Below are 18,564 nucleotides of genomic sequence, written 5' to 3'. Positions count from 1 at the left end.
TGTGATTACCAGACACATCTACATTGTTGTTCTCAGGCAGTGATCTACCTTTAAGAAATGATGCCCCTGTCATTCCTGCACCATCACATGCAGCATGCACATGTTATACTTGATTGGCACCTTGATTCATAGGCAGCATTTACTAACAAATAGAGCTGAAGGTCACTATTTGTTGATCACTAGTTTATGTTACCCATCTCTGCCCTATAATGTTAACATGTACTTGTTTCTTATATAGTAATATTTTAATGACATGGGGGCCATTTTTATAATTAACCCATCTATGACCATTTTGGGCTATCTAGTTATGCCCTACATTTTTGTATCTCATGTGTTCTTGAGCTCTACCAATACATATCATTTTTAAAAGTATTTCATGATTGAATCCTGTTGAAGAATGCAGGCAATCATGTAAACCACAGCTAGCATACTGGACTGAGAATCACTAAAATAATGATTCTCAAACTTTCTAGTCTGCAAGTCACTTTCATGAGTCCAGGAATCAAATGACCCCTCTACTGAACCCCATGTTCACATAATAGCCCTTCAAGAAATCTTGAAATAGTCAGTGTTTGTGCACATAGAAAATTTATATAGTCTTCTCACTTCTTGAGTATTATAACACTCTCATATTTCATCCACTCCATGCAAACAGAGGCTAGAAAAATCCCACATACTCCACTATTCCTCAGCCCAAACTCTGAAACCATATAAAATGCCAAATCCAAATCCCTGTGTTCTTCCTCAGGGTGCCATCAACCTTACCTCTTCTTATTTCTAACCAACCTTAAATACAAACTCTAGTTTCCATCCTGTTATGTACAAGCAGGGCTTGTCATTCCCATCCAGCTTAGGCCCCACTTTCCCCGGGAAGAGTTTGCCAATTCCCCACAGCCACGCATGATCCTGTTCTTCTGGATCACAGAGAACTAAGGGATGTGTGCCATTCGTCAGGCCCTTAGCATGCCCTGTCTTATCACTAAGGCACTTGTCATGCTCCAGCCCCTTGCCCTGACTTAATTTCCTTCATACTATAGAGCACTACTTTTTTGATCATATATGTATCTACAAATATTCTGCCCTCCTCAATCAAATATAAACTCCATGCTCTAGGGCAGTGGTCTGCAAACTGCGGCTCGCGAGCCACATGCGACTCTTTGGCCCCTTGAGTGTGGCTCTTCCACAAAATACTGACTTCTGCGCATGGGCCACGAAGTTTCAATCGCACTGTATATGCACGCTCGCATGTGGTATTTTGTGGAAGAGCCACACTCAAGGGGCCAAAGAGCCGCATGTGGCTCGCGAGCCGCAGTTTGCCGACCACTGCTCTAGAGACTCTGGATGCCCTGTTTGTCACTGAATACCTAGGACCTAAAACAATGTCTGAGACTTAATAGGTATTCAGTAAATATTTATTATAACAATTAATTGTAGTATATCCTACTTCCCTTGCTGGCCTGAAACTTCATTGAGATTGAGGAATGTCTATGGTTTCTCACAAATGATACGTATTTCCTTGGCAGATGAATACGTCTTTCTGAATGGAGCCAAATAACTTGCAAAACTACCACATCCTCCCCCAATATATTGGATTTCCCCGAATAAGACATCACCAAGTTGTCTAGTAACTAAGTTGGAATAGTAAAAAGCAGCAATGACGTCACCATCATTTAAACAATCCTTGTCTAATGCATTCTATTTTCTGTTGTGTTATAAATATGGCATAAAACTCCTTTTAGGTTGGAGAAATTATTAGGAAATTTTAAACATTGCAATACATATATTTTTATTTTATGTATATATTCTTTAATGTTTTATTATAACTACAATACCAATTATATGGGTAAAAATAAGTCTATACAAAACATATCACGTGCCAAGGTTCCTGTCCCATGAAGAGTCACATTAGATGTTAAATTCACAAACTATCATTTGAAGAAAATCCAGAAAGTTCTGGCTCTACCGGGTACCATGCCATGTGCACGTATTCCCACACAGCCTTGCCAATTCCATCGTGACCACAGCAATTCCTGCTACTTTAGTTCTAAAGAAAGATTTGTGTCAAATTATGTTCTAGTTGTATGGTGTGGGTTAGAATGGGAGCACCTAACACATGTTCCAAATTAGAGCCTGGGTCACCTGGGGAAAGAGACAGGCACAGTAGTCCATGCTTTAAATGACATAAGAGTCGATGTATTTCTATTGTAAAGACATTTCAAATTTGATAAACTCTATTTTCCACTTACTGTGACTCCTGCATAACACAGGTTTACCTAAGCTTTAAAGTTAATACAGTGATTTCTAATACATTAATTTATAAATAAAGCTTGGATAATTGAAGTGACTTTCTAAATGAAATTTTAAATCCTTTCCCTTTTGGGGTGGTGGGGATGGTGTTCCCATCAATTATTCGAGAATATTACAATTAAAGAGCAAGAATATTAATAATTTCCGCTGTTTATTTAAAACCAAATTAAAACACATCTTTAAAAATATACCAACATAGAATCTCCCCCTCAGAAATATATTAGCCTAAGTTTCCAGTTCTAGTTAGCATAACCACTATATATTGTACTTCTTATTGACATAATTTTCAGGATAATTTTTTCTTATTTTTCAGCCATTATTTTGACTCGGTTATGTGGGCTTAACACTACATGACACATAAAATTAAGACTCCATTCAATATTCTTTATATAGATTCTGTCACTTTCGAGCTTCATAAATGTTAAACAGCAAGTAACAATGGCATTAATCCATCTAATTAAGTAAATTTAAAATGTTGTAATTACCCATTTAAAAATGTCATAAAATGTCTACATTTTAACTGTTGCTCTAGCTGAGGATAAGAAGGTAGATTTACATTGCTGTTATTGGTTGTTTTAATAATCTTAATTATGCACTTGGTTTTCTGAATATTTCTGTATCACAAAATGATTAAAAGACTCAACTTAAATATGTACTGTAAAACATTCTATGGAAACATTTTGGAATTGCCTATTTGAACACTGAATGGGGTCTCTCCTAAAGATGCCTGAACAGCCTAATCATGGTTTATCTGTATCTGTTTATGACCATGTAAGAGTTGACCTAGAAATGTTTCTTGAGAGCCAAAAGCAGTGGTTCTCAGCCTTTTGGCCCTTTAAATACAGTTCCTCATGTGGTGACCCAACCATAAAATTATTTTCATTGCTACTTCATAACTGTAATGTTGCTACTGTTATGAATCGTAATGTAAATATCTGATATTCAGGATGGTCTTAGGCAACCCCTGTGAAAGGGTCGTTCAACCGCCAAAGGGGTCGTGACCCACAGGTTGAGAACCGCTGGCCAAAAGCTATCTTTTCTATTCAATCCCATCTGTCTCTTTACCAAGGTCCATTCATACTATTTGATGGAAGCTCAAAAATATTAGTAATGACAATGGTGTTGTTCCAAATGACAATAAAACACTAATTTACCAGGAGGTAAAATGGTTGGATTTGAATCACTTAATAAACAGCACATTGATGATGGAATAACCCTCTGAGTAAATGTATCATGGGGGCAACTTGTGCCCATTAGGTGGTAGAGACTAAATCCAGGGAAGTGAATAGATGCTAAAATATCTTCAGCACACATTAGTAAGACCAAATATTCACTTCAGTCTTCCCTAACTGTCTACATTTTCATATTAGAAAAAGATTTCTGAATCTGGATAAAAAGAGCACCCATATTGTTACTGGTATACTAATCCAAAAAGTTATTATAAACTAGAGGCCCGGTGCATGAAATTCATTCACTGGGGGTGGGGGGGTGAAGAGATCCTTCAGCCTGGCCTGCGCCCTCTCGCAGTCCAGGACCCCTCACTCCTTACTGCCCGCCTGCTCGCTGCTCCTTACCACTCGGCTAGCTGCTCCTTAGCGCTGGCTTCTGGCTGAGCAGCGCTCCCCCTGTGGGAGCACACTGACCACCAGGAAGCAGCTCCTGCATTGAGCGTCTGCCCCCTGATGGTCAGTGAGCATCATAGCGACCAGTCATTCCTCTGGTCCTTCTGCTGTTTAGTTGATTTGCATATTAGGGTTTTATTATATAGGATATGCTTTATGTGTATCTACATAGCAAGCACAAAGTCCCTCTTAATCATTCCTTGTGCTTTAGCCTCTCAAAGAACTTGCAGTCCTCTTGTGCTAGTCACCACATTTGCTCATTGGTTACTTGTAACTAATCCCACACTGCATGAATGCAAGACCAGATGCGGAACAAAGAATGCAAGCACAGCTTTCTGACCAGAGGCTTGATGCTCTGACCCCCATGCCATGTGCTATGATCGTGAGTAATGTAGCTGGCCTGACTGCAAGCTACTTTCAAATAATGATCCACAAAGTTAATCAAAAGGGCTTCCCTGTTCAATATTTACCTGTTATTCATTGATAGCCACTTAGGATGTATAGAATGGGATCAGGAACACCGAGCTCAAACAGAATCTGAGGGCCTTGCTGAAGTACCCGACACAATGAAAGCAGAATTAGGCTACTCTTCAAACCACCTCTGACACTAAAAACATCTGCATGAGCTATATAGCTGCCACACACTGCTCCTTCCTGGATTTGGAGGCCAAATTAGTTGCTGATAATAAGAGGGATAAAAGGAAAAATCATCCCATAACAGGAGAAGGAGGGTGCGGGGGGGGGGGGGGGGGCAGCGAGGAGGGAAATATTATGTATCAAAATATAAACATGGAGGGAAAAATAGTAATTTCCTGTATTTGGGCAAAAAAATAACATTCTCTTCTTGATGTGATCTCTGTGCTTTTATGTTCTAAGAAAGTCATATCTATCCTGAAAATTATTTTTCTCATTTTAATACACATTCAACATTTTAAGCTAAAAAATAATAAGAAAACATTGATTTTTTTTCTATGTTAGGTATTTAAATGCTGTTTGCCAGTCTGTCAATCAAATGTACCCAGAGGGATGCTGACCAGCCTCCATGTCCACCCCTAAAGACAGACAGCTAATCAGATTGATCATAATACAATTCTCTGGTGTTATTTTTTAACCACCAGTCTGAAAGCAATGCTCACTATAGATTTTATTATTCACATTATCCATGCAACTTGGCAGGTTTTAAACATGGGTTTTAAGGGAGGAAAGCCACTCTTTTAACTGATTTTTCCTGAAACTTACTTAAGAATGATAAACACTATTTGAGCATTTACTATGGACCAAGCATTTTTCTAGTACTTTATATGTATCAGTTCATTTACTCAACCACAGTAAACCCTATATGAATATTATCACTTCACAAATGAGAAGAATGGGGAACAGATAGCTTATATAACTTGTTCAAGATTATCCAGCAAATAAATAGGGGTTTGAATGCATCATTTTCCATCAGAGTCTGTGCACTTATCCACTACATTAAATTTGCCTCTAATTGCATTCAGCACTACTAAATAAGACAATCATTTGCCTTTAATAGTACCTTAAGAAGGTTTGTGGCATAAACAAATATCTTTAAGCCACTTGCAATCCTATTGAGAATATATTACACACACATGCACACACAAACTTTTATCCTTTAAACTTTGTAAGTTTATATCATGTCTCACCTCTCAGTATATTAGTTCCTAAAAGGTGTTTATTTGCATATGTATCACTAAGTGCCACCACACATGTGATACGGAGTAAATGATGCATTAGGATTTAATCTTGGATTCACTATTGACTTCCCTCTCTCTTTTTTATATCCCCCCTCAATCCACTCCATCAGGAAATCCTGTTGGCTCTTCCTTCAGACAATATCAGATTCCAAATTCTTCTCACTACTTCCACTTTCACACTATGGTATGAGCCACCTTGACGATGGGAGCATTCTCCAAGCTAGTCTCCCTTCTTCCACCCGCAGCCCCCTGAAGCATATATACATACTCAGCTAGCAGCCAGACCAACTCTAAAAAGTAAGTTACTTAAGTCAAAATCCTCCCATGGCCCCATTTCAGGTAGAAGGCCTGTGTGCTGGCTCCCTATTACCTCTCTGACCTGTCTCCCGCTACTGCCCTCCTTGCTCAATCAGATGGGCCTCCCTGTGGTCCTCACACACATCTGAACTCTTCAGCTTCTGAGCCTTTGCGGCAACCCTCTGCTCTGCCTGGAATATTTTCCCCTGGCTCTCCGGAAGCCTCACTCCCTCACTTCTGTAGTCTTGGCTCAAATTCCATCCTTTAAAATGGGACCTCACCTTTTTTAATCCATAGCTGATACATCTTTACCCAGCACTACCAATTCCTTCTTAAACTTCCCTCTAACCACTCTCTAACAGACTATATGATTTACTTGGGTTTTAATGTTTGTTCTTTACTGCCTGTCTCTAATGTCATCTAACTTTAAAGGCAGACTTTTTCATCTTCGTTCACTAAAATATAGTTCCTGGTTATAGAAGATACCTCATGAAAGTGTTGAAACCACTGTGGATGGAACAAAGGCACAGATTCAGTACATGTATTTTGCCTATCAAGAGTTACTGAACATGTTTCATGGACAAGAGCAGAGAGCTCATGCTGAAAAATTTCTTGAGGGAGAAGGGGAGACTGAAAGACCAACTAGAGCAAGGCAGGTGGCTTTTAAACACTAAGTCAATATTATAGAAACCATGTAGTGGGAATAAGAGTCAATGATTTTGAGCGAGGAAATACATTACAAACAGTAATTTAACCTGGTAACTATTTATAAGGTAGCCCAGAGATAAAAAGCTTTGCATTCTCTTGCATAGTTCTTTGTATAAGGTAGGACTCAAGTGTTTATTTAATGTAATCAAACTGAATGAGATAAGAGATAAGACTAAGACTACAACTATCTAGACATAAAATAATAGTTTAGATTAGAGAGATGGAAACAGAAGAGAAGTACATATACTTAAAAGAATTACCATTCTACAAACAGGATATTTGAGACAAGAGAGAAGCAGAATGGAAGAAGATTCCAAGAGTATGCCTGAATGACCGGAAAAATTAAGATAAAGCAAAAGAAGTACAGGGCAGGAGAGCATCATCCTAAGGAAGATATGGGTTATGGCTGAAGGCTGTGGAGTTCTGTTGGGGGGAGAGGGGCTGCTCTGTCCTGGAGAGAGTCAGAGGCCAGGAGATCAAGGTCTCACTATGCAGAAACGGTCATACCACAGCTGTGTGAAATGCATCAAATCACTTAGTCTCTTTGGTTGGTTGGTTGGTTGGTTGGTGGTTTTTTCCATGTAAAATGAAGAGAAAAACCAGTTGAGTGGGCTGCTTTGAGGATTAATTGGCAATGCCCATGGAAGTGCCTACAAATTTCTTGGTCTTTTCATGTGAAGGTTGAGTAAAATGGATCACAAGTACAAGTGTTAAGTACTCTAAGAATATAAAACTTGAGTTTGTAAAGAGGTAGATCTTGAGATAAAAACTTGGGATTCATCCATTTTTGTGAGATAACTTTAGTGTAATATAAGGTGAAATTTCCAAAGGGGAGTCCTAATTGCCTCCATACTGGAGAATACATTAATTTGCACAAAATGGACACTGAATGACTACTGTTCGAATACAACAAACTACCCTCTATAGGTAAGGCTTTAAGTTCCTTATGGTCTTATTTTTTTTCTTTTTTTTTAATTTATCTTTACTGTTGAAAGTATTACAGATGTGCCCTTATATACCCTTATTGAGCCCCCCTCTACCTACCCCTAGGCCTTCACCACACTATTGTCTGTGTCCATGGGTTATGCATACATGCATATAAATCCTTTGGTCAATCTCATCCCACCCCATCCACCACCTTCCCTCTGAGATTTGTTAGTCTGTTCCATGCTTCTATGTCTCTGGATCTATTTTGTTCCTTAGTTTATTTTGTTCATTAGATTCCATATATGGGCGAGATCATATGATACCTATCTTTCTCTGACAGGCTTATTTCACTTAGCAGAATAACCTCCAGGTCATTCGTGCTGTCTCAAAAGATAAGATGTCCTTCTTTTTATGTCTGCATAGTATTCCACTGTGTAAATATACCACGGCTTTCTTATCCACTCATCTGCTGATGGGCACTGGGCTGTTTCCAGATCTTAGCTATTATAAGTAGTGCTGCTATGGACATAAGGGTGCATATATTTTATCTGATTGGTGTTTGGGGATTCTTAGGGTATACTAGTATTCTTAGAAGAAGGATCACTGGGTCAAATGGGAGTTCCATTTTTAATTTTTTAAGGAAACTCCATACTCTTTTTCCAAGTGGCTGCTCCAGTCTGCATTCCCACCAGCAGTGCACTAGGGTTCTCTTTTCTCCACATCCTCAGTAGCACTTGTTGTTTGTTGATATGTTGATGGTAGCCATTCTGACAGGAGTGAGCTGGTACCTCACTGTTGTTTTATTTTGCAGCTCTCTGATGATGAATGACTTTGAACATGTTTTCATATGTCTCTTGTCCATCTGCATGTCCTCTTTGGAGAAGTGTCTGTTTGGGTCCTTTGCCCGTTTTTAAATTGGATTGTTTGATTTCAGTCTACTATCCTTGAGCAGAGGATGGATGTTTTTCTGTCATCAGGTTGACAGGGGAAGAACTGCTGGGCCAGCCTAACCTGGATTTGTCTGCGATAAATAGTCAACAGATTAAACTTCATAAGCTGGGTAAAGTGAGCCACCTCTCTGAGCCTTCCTTTTCTTGAGTGCAAAATGAGTTTATAACCTCAATAATGCCTGGAAACCACAGAACACCATAGTTGTAACATGCTGCTTCCTTCCCTTCTGACTTAGCCTCATCAATTACTAAAATCTATTCCAGCCTCATCTGTATTTCTGCATAAGGAAAACCAGCCACCATAGATGCAGGAATGGTGAAACCGAAATGTAACTCACTGTCAAGAGTTAAAACTTCTGTTGTCCCCAGAAGGACCAATTTAGCCTCACAATGAAAGGCTTTGGCATCAATGAGTATTTCCTTTTGATGGCAGAATAAATGTAGCTGTATTCATTCTCTTCTTTCTGTATCTCAGAGCCTCACATTTTGAGAACACTCTGTACCACAGCAATCATTTGTGTCCTGCAAATTTCTCCTGAACAGACCCAATAAAGGTATCTGTTGTACAAGTGAACCAAACTTGCCACTAGATCCCTGTAAAAATGTATTTTACTTAAAATCTGCTGGCTCATAAGTATAGTTTTCTACTCTTCCCTTCCCTGAGGAGTTTCACAAATACCATGATAAATTTTTTTCTTTAAAAAAAAAATCAGCATTTTTTACTCCTACCCTCCCCATATAAATTGTTACTAGTTCTGGGCAAGCAGCATTCAGAAAAGAGCATAAACTATCTTCCTATCAATTGAATTAATTGGTCGTAAATTTTACAAGACCTCAGACTCTCTCCTTTAAATAACCTAGTGACATGACTACCACTGCTTTCACTGACATTAATTCAAGACCTAGCACACCTGATCAATTTCTCCAGAAGATGAGGATCAGAGTTGCTGCTTATCCTCTTACACTGCAGGGGTAGGGAACCTTTTTTCTGCCACTTGGGTATTTATAACATCATTCACGGGCCATACAAAATTATCAACTTAAAAATTAGCCTGTTATATTTGGTCAAACATTTAATTAACTCCCCCCTAATGCACTGGCGGGGCCAGACCAAGTGGTTTCCCGGGCCTTACACGGCCCATGGGCCAGACGTTCCCCACCCCTGCACAGGCCATCAAGCAGTTAGCCGTGCCTTGGATAAGGATGCTGCTTCCCTGGAAGTGAGCAAGCGACTTCCCTGTAAATTCTGTAAATGGGTCTCCACCAGGAGATCCAAGTGGTATCTAAAACACACAGGACGGGTGGGTGGCTTTGTGCCTGACAGAGCCATGCGAACTCCACTTCACTCCTACAGTAGTTTTGTTAGTGGAGTTGGAGAGAAATAGAAAGAAGAATCATCAAAAAGACTGTGCACCTCCTAGTTTTAAGACCAAGGCATGCAGTTGGCTGTGATTCACTCTGAGCACCCTTGACAGGTAGCAGTCAAGAAAATGATGCTGTTATGGAAGCTTATGTTGCCTGAAATGCAAGCAATGAAAACTGCTAGTGAGAAATAGGCCTCTCCTCATTGATACCCAGTGAGAAAGACCAAAGAGTGAGGCTGAATATAGAATCAAATATATAAATACTATTGCACTTAATATTTATTGCAGGGATCCTTGATAACTGAGCAGAGGGAGGGGAAAGGAAATTGGGTTTTAAATAAGATGCAATGATAGTCTATTTAATCACATAAATCTCAAGCACTCAATTCCAAAGAATCCTCACACTGATATGTGAAACACAAAGGTTTTGAGTTTGCCAATGGAAAATCACTCAAGAATGCTTTCCTTACAGGCTGGTCATTGAACCAAAATCCTCACAGGACCCAGACCTCTCTCTGCTTTGAGAACCAGATCAAAACATCTCAAAGCTGAACACAGTAAATAGAGTTCTCTTTTTAAGCAACCTAGAGAATGACACAGTAGACGTGGCATGTGAAAGAATGAGTTTGTAAAGCAGCCAGAAAATTCCATCTAATCACTTAACAGTTACTTCTCATACATATACATATTCTGACCTAAAAAAAAAAAGCACCTATTTTTCTTTAGCCCACTACCCTTCTTACCATTAGATTCATCCTATAACTTTCAAAATTATGTCCATGCGTAAATGATGGGTTACCTAACCAGAAATTGTGGAGGTCGAAAGGAAGGATTTTTATGCTGAAATTTTGTCACTAATGCCACTGATGGTATATCACTAGTACTTGCTGGAGGAAATTTAAATTCAAACAAAAGAATTAAAATTCCCCAACGAGAAAGTGGTAAAAATTCAGAAAAGAGATACAAACTACATCAGGGAAAACTGTGTCATGTAAGAAAGGGAATCGCAGCAGAACATGGTTTCTATCCAGAAGCGACCCATGTAGCTTCCTGCTGCTTCCCACCACACCCTACCTTTTCAACCTTGAGTGAGCTACTCTGTGAGCCTCTGCAACCTGTAAATGGTGGTAATAATCATACTAGTGCGTAAGTGTATTATAAGGATTTTTTAAAGTACGTGAAACCATTAGCCCACTACCTGCCAGCAGTATTTGGTAAAATATTAGTAATGCTAGTCATTATAATCTTCATCATCACATTGATCCTCAAAATGACTATTCAGAGGTCAGAAAACAGAAGCTGAAATAGTTAAGTAGCTTAGCCATTGCCCCATGTCTAATAGAGAACTGTAGGATTGGGATCAAACTCAGGTCTGTTTCCAGGAGGTTTAACCATCTCTAGCAATAACATTAAACTATTGTGTGGACTTGAAAATCTCTCAAAATAGGTTGCTCATAGTCAGAGACTTAAGCATAATTCTCCCATTTTCATACATAAGCTAAGTTCAAAATTCATTAAAGACACATATACCTACTCACACTCAGACCAAACTGTTGTTAAAGGGAGAATTTATTAAAACCATAGTTTATGAACACTATAAGTTTGCTGTATTATTTTTCAAATCTGGCATAAGCACATTAGTCTCTCTGCCTCTCTGAAGCCACCCGTTAGCGATTGTGAACACTCTTTCAACAGTGTGCTACAAAAGGTCTATTGTCACCCTGTTCCTCTACCCTTGACCTTTACTTTCTGCTCTCAAGTTTCTTGAATTCTCATACACCGTACAGGTAGGGCACTAACCAATTATTTTTAAAAATCTAGGCAGTTACTTCTCTCATAATGAAAATATACACTCTGATGAAGCCAATTTAATATTCTTCCACATTAAATCATGCCTCCTGTGCCTGTCCGTTTTCACCCTCTGGCATGCATTTATCTTGAATTACAAGTGGTCAGTGAGGAGAAAGCAGCATGGAGCACCTCCAGCCAGGAAAAGCGAGGACTGCAGACAGGTCCTGAACTGGACTTCCGATTGGGAGAGCCCTCCAAGATATCTATACTAGTAAATCAAAAATAACTTCACACTACAAAACAGCATGATTGCACATTCCTCCATTTAAAGCACACTGAATGAGTTTCTAAATAAAGGAGCAACTGAGGCCATGGGCAGGTTTCCTGTGTCAGGTCAAATCTACCTGCAGAGGGATTCTCTAACATGCAGTTTGTGCCACACTCTTTCCCTCTGGAAACCCCTGCAGGGGGTCTCACAGGAGGACAGACCACACCCATGCCTTTGCTTCCCCTTTCTCTCCAACCTCCATTCCTGTACACCTTCTCCAGACCTCCACTCCTGACATGTACCATTTCTGATCCGCTACACCAGAAATACTTATTTTAAGCCCAAGTCACCACCGCAAGCACCCCCTCCCCTCAAAATCAAGTATCTCCTCCACCATGAGGACATCAGGGCCCACCCTATTAAAATAACCCTTTGGTGGTGTCACTTCCATAGGTTGCACTCATTTCACTGGTGGTACTGCTCACAGAATCCCAAGTACTTATTCCAAGCTTCTGGAGACCAGAGGTTTTCTTTAATCACCTCTCAATAAATCAGTTTATGTATAATAGCATCTGACCAATGGGTGACAATCAAAATGCTTGTTAAATGAATGAATGAATGAATGAATGAATGACTTCCTAAGCTAGTCTGATAATGGCCCTAAATAGTACACTTTCATGCCACCCACATTACCAAGCATGTCACTTCAAGTCATTGACAGGCAAAATCATTGGTGTGAGGTTAAAATTAACTAGGAGAAACCACCAGAAGCCATGCAGAGGTCTGACAGGCCTGATATGGAAGTGAGAATTCATCTGGATGTTGAAAAGCTTGAAGCAGTTCTTCCTACGAAAGTTCAATGTCTGTTTAACATGCAGATTCTACCAGAGCTCTTTATGAAGAGTTCATTGTACATTTCTCTTTTTTCAATTCTTTATTTACTGGTCCAAACACAATGGCATAAATTATTCTAATGGAGGGGGGAGAAGACTGTATAATAGCAACCAATCAATCAGATTAAACAACCAGCCAAAGAATTTGCTGCTGTTGGAGCCTCCTTGACCTTTCCCTCCCCTTCAGCACAGGTGACCATCTAGCCCATCCCCCAGCCTCCAAACAGCCTGCCTGACAAGGCGCTTGTCTTGCTCTCCTTAATTGGGATAACATGTGCATGTGGTTAGCACGCTGGCACAACACAGGTGATTAAAAACCAGTGAATTATTTCCTTCTTCACTCATTCTTCTCTTCAAATCCCCAGAACATCTTAATTCCTTCTCTCTTCTAAGCCTGAATCTTCCCATTTCCAAGCCCATACTTCTTGGCCAATGCCAGGCTTAATATGGTACTGAGTAGGAGAACAGCCACATTCTAGGTTTGTTCTTTTCAGGCAAGGGGGGAGACATCACACACTACAAGCACTCACACACACACACACACACCAGCCCCAAGTCAATTCCTCCACCTCCCTAGTGGTGTCAGAAATGATTCTATTAAAGAAGACTCCCCTTTTTCCCTTGAATTCTTTCACTTGGAGTTGCATATTAATATGCAAATGGCCCTTAATGTTAACATTATCAGTTAACACCTGATCTGTAGTGTGAGGGCTATAGACAAAAATGCCCAGGGAGACAAGGCCCTGGGCATGAAACACTAACCAGGCATCCAGATGGAAGGAATTTCACAGAAGAGGAAAGGGGGCTGAGATGGAGAATATGGGAAGCAAAGATACCTCTCACAGTTTTGCTTGGGGCCTCTTCTGCTTTAAGGTAATGACTGACTCCCTAGTCAATTACAACACTCCCTCTAATCTTGGCTCAACTTTTGAGACTAGAATCCCTGGGTTAAACCCCTTTATTTAAAATAGGTACCATAGTGCCCATTGCAATGGCATAGCATATGCTCAATGTTAGTGATTAAAGTTCCAGTACCCTCAAGAGTCAATCTTTTCTAAATATTGGTGAAATGGTTGTTCTTGAACACAGCTTTAAGGATGCTCACTCCTCTTCCAATACCTCTACAGCAGTGTCCAATCAGATGGCTCAATGGTGACAAATTTTGAGGTTTTAAAGGCCCGATCTCAGCTGACTCCTTCCTAGCTGGTAAACTTTCCTCACTACCATATATTGATACAGGTGGTTTTCAATGGATTTATTGCTATAATTCTATTTCATGTCCACAAAAGTTTCTTTTCCTCTGACTGAAATATTTTCTGCCTATCACTAAAAGCCAAGCTTAGAGTTATCATAGTTACTATGGAGAGGGGTGTCATTTCTCTTTCTTCAGTCTTTCCATATTGAAAATAGAAAAAAAATTAGACTGACAATTGGAAAGAACTTCAGCATCTCCTAATCAAATCCATTATATTACATATGAGTTCACTAAATTCCAAAGATATTACTGCAAACTATAAAGACAGTTGAAAATGGGGAGAGGTACCTAAAAATTTCAGTACTTAGCAAGATGATTGCTTAGCATAAAACAATGAAATTTGTAAAACATTTACAATGCGGTTAGTGTTTTTGGAAACACTGTATTCCTTACCCTTTCGCAAGAAACTTAGTATCAACAGTTACAATTTGAAATTTTAAACTGTCTGGGTGATAAGCACATATTTGAGAAATGAGGGTAACTACCATTATTTTATTCTCAAATTGTAGACATTTTGAAATAATTAATCTGAGGTTTTTTATTCCTGTGTACTTTAAATTTTCAATATTAAAATGATTTAATTATTTCAACAATTCCCCAAACATCTAAACACAATATAAATAATATCACCATAATTGTTAAGCCACAGAATTATAGCTGAAAAGAGTGAGCAGATAAACAGTTGGAGGTGGGAGGGCACCTGATTTGCAGCATTTTCCAATTTTCACAGTGTAAATACTGCCCCAATTTCAATTTACTAACATCAGTCAGGGATCAGGGATGAAAAATGTGCCCATCCAGAATGGCTCCAGCACATCTGGATATGAGACCAGAGAGTGTAGCCTTTTCATTGCTGAACGCTTTCCACAGAGCTGACCATTTCTATATAAGCCACTGTGCCCTGAACACATAGGACATAACCGCTATACTATATTATTATGCTTATCTACTCAACCCTCTTTGCAGCGGCTTTCAATGTTTATTTGGATGTAGAACAGTAAAAAAAAGCACATTTTACCTCATGACCCACCCTGTGAACACACATATATGAGTTTTATGTACATACACAGATGCATAAAAGCAAAACAGAAGCCTCACAAGGTAAAGCACACCCTTACTAATCGCAATGCACTGATAAGAGAATTTTCTATTCTCTTCCATTTCATTTTAAAAATTCTGAACTTGATCCAGTAAATTGGAGTCATATCTCACTATTTGGTTAGCCCTCCCCCCCCCCAATTAAAAAACAGTGCTCCAATAGCCTCTAAGCTCGTTTGTATCTCTTCCTGTCTAGTAGTACTTATTGGGGTCCAAGAAGATTAAGTACTTGCCCAAATATGAACCTCCCATCATTGATAAAAGATCCCTCAAGGCAAAAGCGAATTCATTACTCAGAATCGGGATATTCACGGCTTGACACTGGGAGCTAAAAGGCCTTCCAAGACAGCTTCCTCTTCCCCAGAAATTGACAGAAAATTTCTGTAAAAACTGTACTGATGAAAGTTCATCCCTTTACACTACATAGAGCCCTATGACCATGCCTGTCTGTTGGCCAGGGACAGTGGTCGGCAAACTCATTAGTCAACAGAGCCAAATATCAACAGTACAACGATTGCAATTTCTTTTGAGAGCCAAATTTTTTAAACTTAAACTATATAGGTAGGTACATTGTTATTAACTTAATTAGGGTACTCCTCAGCTGGCCTTTGTTAAAAACGTCCTCAATCTGATTGAGGTACGTTTGCTGAAGTTGACCCCTTCCAACTCTCCCTTCCACACTCGTCTTGTATATTTGTTTCTTCTATCTCCTTTCCGAAAACCAACTTCTGCGCATGGGCCACGAAGTTTCAATCGCACTGTACGTGCACGCCCGCACGTGGTATTTTGTGGGAGAGCCACACTCAAGGGGCCAAAGAGCCGCATGTGGCTCACGAGCCGCGGTTTGCCGAACACTAGCCTAGGATGACTAGGCAAATTCAGTGATTCCCATTTCTCTATTAATAATATTCACCCCTCAAGAGTGAAAAGATACCTAACTTTTTCACAAAACATTTTCAATCCTGAAGGGACATGCTATGTAAATGCTGATTCATAACAAACATATTTTATGTATATAATATCCATTAAAACCAGCCTTCTAATAACCAGAAGCCAAAGACTTAGCTGGAGAAAATACTCAGGAAAATAAAACCTGAACCCATGGCCTTTTCTCCCCCGTGTGCTCACGCACCACGTTTTTTTATAGGTGCTATTAAATGTACACTATAGTTTCAAGACAATCCAGATAAGCATCCTCACTAAAACACACAACACCATTAATCATCGCAGTGACAGTGCTCCGATTTAACATCTTGGGGATTTCCTCCCCTTCTTCATCATTTATTTGCCAATATTTCCTTGTTATGAATATCCCCCTAGTGACTTTGCCTGGCAGTCACAGCTGTGCCGCCTACTGTGCCTACCTTGACTACAAATAACACCAATTCTTTAAAAAGCCAGCCCTGGAGATGATACCTACGGTTACAAGGAAAGCCTTGCCATCGACTGGATTCCTGGTGACCTCATCCGGGCTCCTGACCTTAAATAGACAAACCTCAGCCCCTAAGCAGAGTGTAATTTCAGACACGTGAAACTGGCTTAATTACAAACGAACAACAGTTGGCCGCTGGGCTCCAATTACTTGAATGGTCAATAATCAACTGCTGATTTAAGATGGTCCTTAAAGGACCCCCTTCTTATACAACAAAAGGCTTCTTCAAAGTATCCATTAATCACAACAAAGCCACAAAATCACTAAAAATTACAGAAACCTGACCACCAATAGCCACAATACATATGACTCACAGATAACAAGAACTTCTGAAGTAATAATCAGAAACAATTTTGTATATAATTACACTGATTCAGATGAAGGGAATGACGCTATCTAAGCAGCAAAACATGAAGAAATAAAGCGAGAGGCAAATAAGTGACAAAGATACAGGGATACCAGCCCATTTCAGAGAACAACCTTCACTGGCTCCAGGTTTTCCTGATCGTTTATAAGATGGAAACCATGAGAGAAAATGCTCTGTGAGCAACTGGAGGAGTGAGTGAACCAACTTGTATTCAGAATGAATTTTTAAGAAAAAAGGGTATTATTTTTTCAATAATGAAACTCTACTGCAAAAGAAGTTAAGAGTTTCTGGACAAAACACACCAAACTATATCTGCAAAGTACAGCTAGAAAGACTAATGCTTCAATGGAATAGTGTTTACCTTACTTTACATTTTTATAAGAAAACTTAAGTAAGTAAGTAAAGGTTAATGTTGCTTCAATTACTATTCCATAACTTTTGTGAAAAGCATACATTTTCTCCTTTTTGAGGAGATTCCAATTGAGACTATTGTTTTTTAAAAAAACAATACAAAAAACCAAAACTTTCTTCTTAGTAAAAGCAATACAAGGCAAGCTATGATATAGTAAGATGCCTCTCCTCCCCAGAGCAGTGCTCACTTCAGAGAGAGTAGCAACACCTTGTTACCAACTGTGCAGATTCTGTTAAGTAATGGACAAAGCAAATGGCAGCAAAGACAGAAGACTCAACTTCAATTTAACTGTCCTGGAAGGTACATAGTAATTAGCTGCAAAGCTCTGAAATCTTAGCTAGCATGTTAAGTCTGCTACATGACAGTATAATTTGACTTCTTAAAGGATTATGCAAATTACAACTCATCATTCCATTACAGGAATGAAAAAAAGTGACAGCTAATTTATACATAACACACCTTTCAAATCCCTAAGATGCACAGCACCTGTGCAATGTATTTTGCTGAGATTTTCTTGCATATAAGTATTTGTTTATTGCAATAAAAAAAGCTTACCTAAGAGCTTTAATATAGTCATTTTTTTAAAAAAAACTCTTAGACCAGAATTTCAAAAGCATTCACTTTTTTTTTTTCTGTCTTGATTTCAGAGACACATTTTTGGTTGTTTTTATTCTATTTGGTTTTGGTTTTTCCACCCCCCACTAAATTAGAAAAATATAAGGTTTCAATACAAGGATATTTTTTAATAGCTGGCAACCACAAGCACTGATGCACGAGTCAGAAGGAAGACTCACAAAGATTTCAACATACTTCTGGTAGGTAGATTCACAGTAGATTCCGTCATATCTGTAGATTTTCCTACATTCAGATTGGTTGGGCAGAGGATGCTGGGCAGTTATTCTGTAGAGGCATCAAAAACAGATACACATGACTAAAGGTTCTCTACAGTCAACTGGAATGCAGGATAACAAGTATGTTGAAATTTAATATATAGTTTTCTTTTTATGCTTTTCAGCTATATACATAACTGCAATGTGCACATACATTTTAGAACATTAACTTCCACTTTTAGGAAACTTCAGCAGAGAAAACTTTTCAGTTCTTCATCAGAACAAAAACAATTTTTTAACCTCAGAGTCATAAAAGTGGAAGAAAATA

At 39.1% G+C, this 18,564-nt stretch overlaps 1 protein-coding gene across 4 annotated transcripts in view; it reads right to left on the bottom strand.

Annotated features, from left to right (window-relative positions):
• The window catches only part of NPAS3 (neuronal PAS domain protein 3), an 898,961-nt gene that overhangs the window by 758,318 nt on the left and 122,079 nt on the right, over positions 1-18,564 (bottom strand). For 3 of the 4 annotated variants that reach the window (XM_059710311.1, XM_059710285.1, XM_059710294.1), the window contains exon 2: positions 18,217-18,306. The exons of the other annotated variant lie outside the window; for it this stretch is intronic. In XM_059710311.1, coding sequence (XP_059566294.1) covers positions 18,217-18,306 — 90 coding nt within the window. The remainder of the gene's footprint in view (positions 1-18,216; positions 18,307-18,564) is intronic. 4 annotated transcript variants of the gene reach the window in all.

This window comes from Myotis daubentonii, chromosome 1 (genome assembly GCF_963259705.1).
Source record: "Myotis daubentonii chromosome 1, mMyoDau2.1, whole genome shotgun sequence".
Classification (NCBI taxonomy): domain Eukaryota; kingdom Metazoa; phylum Chordata; class Mammalia; order Chiroptera; family Vespertilionidae; genus Myotis; species Myotis daubentonii.
This window is presented reverse-complemented; position numbering and strand designations above follow the sequence as displayed.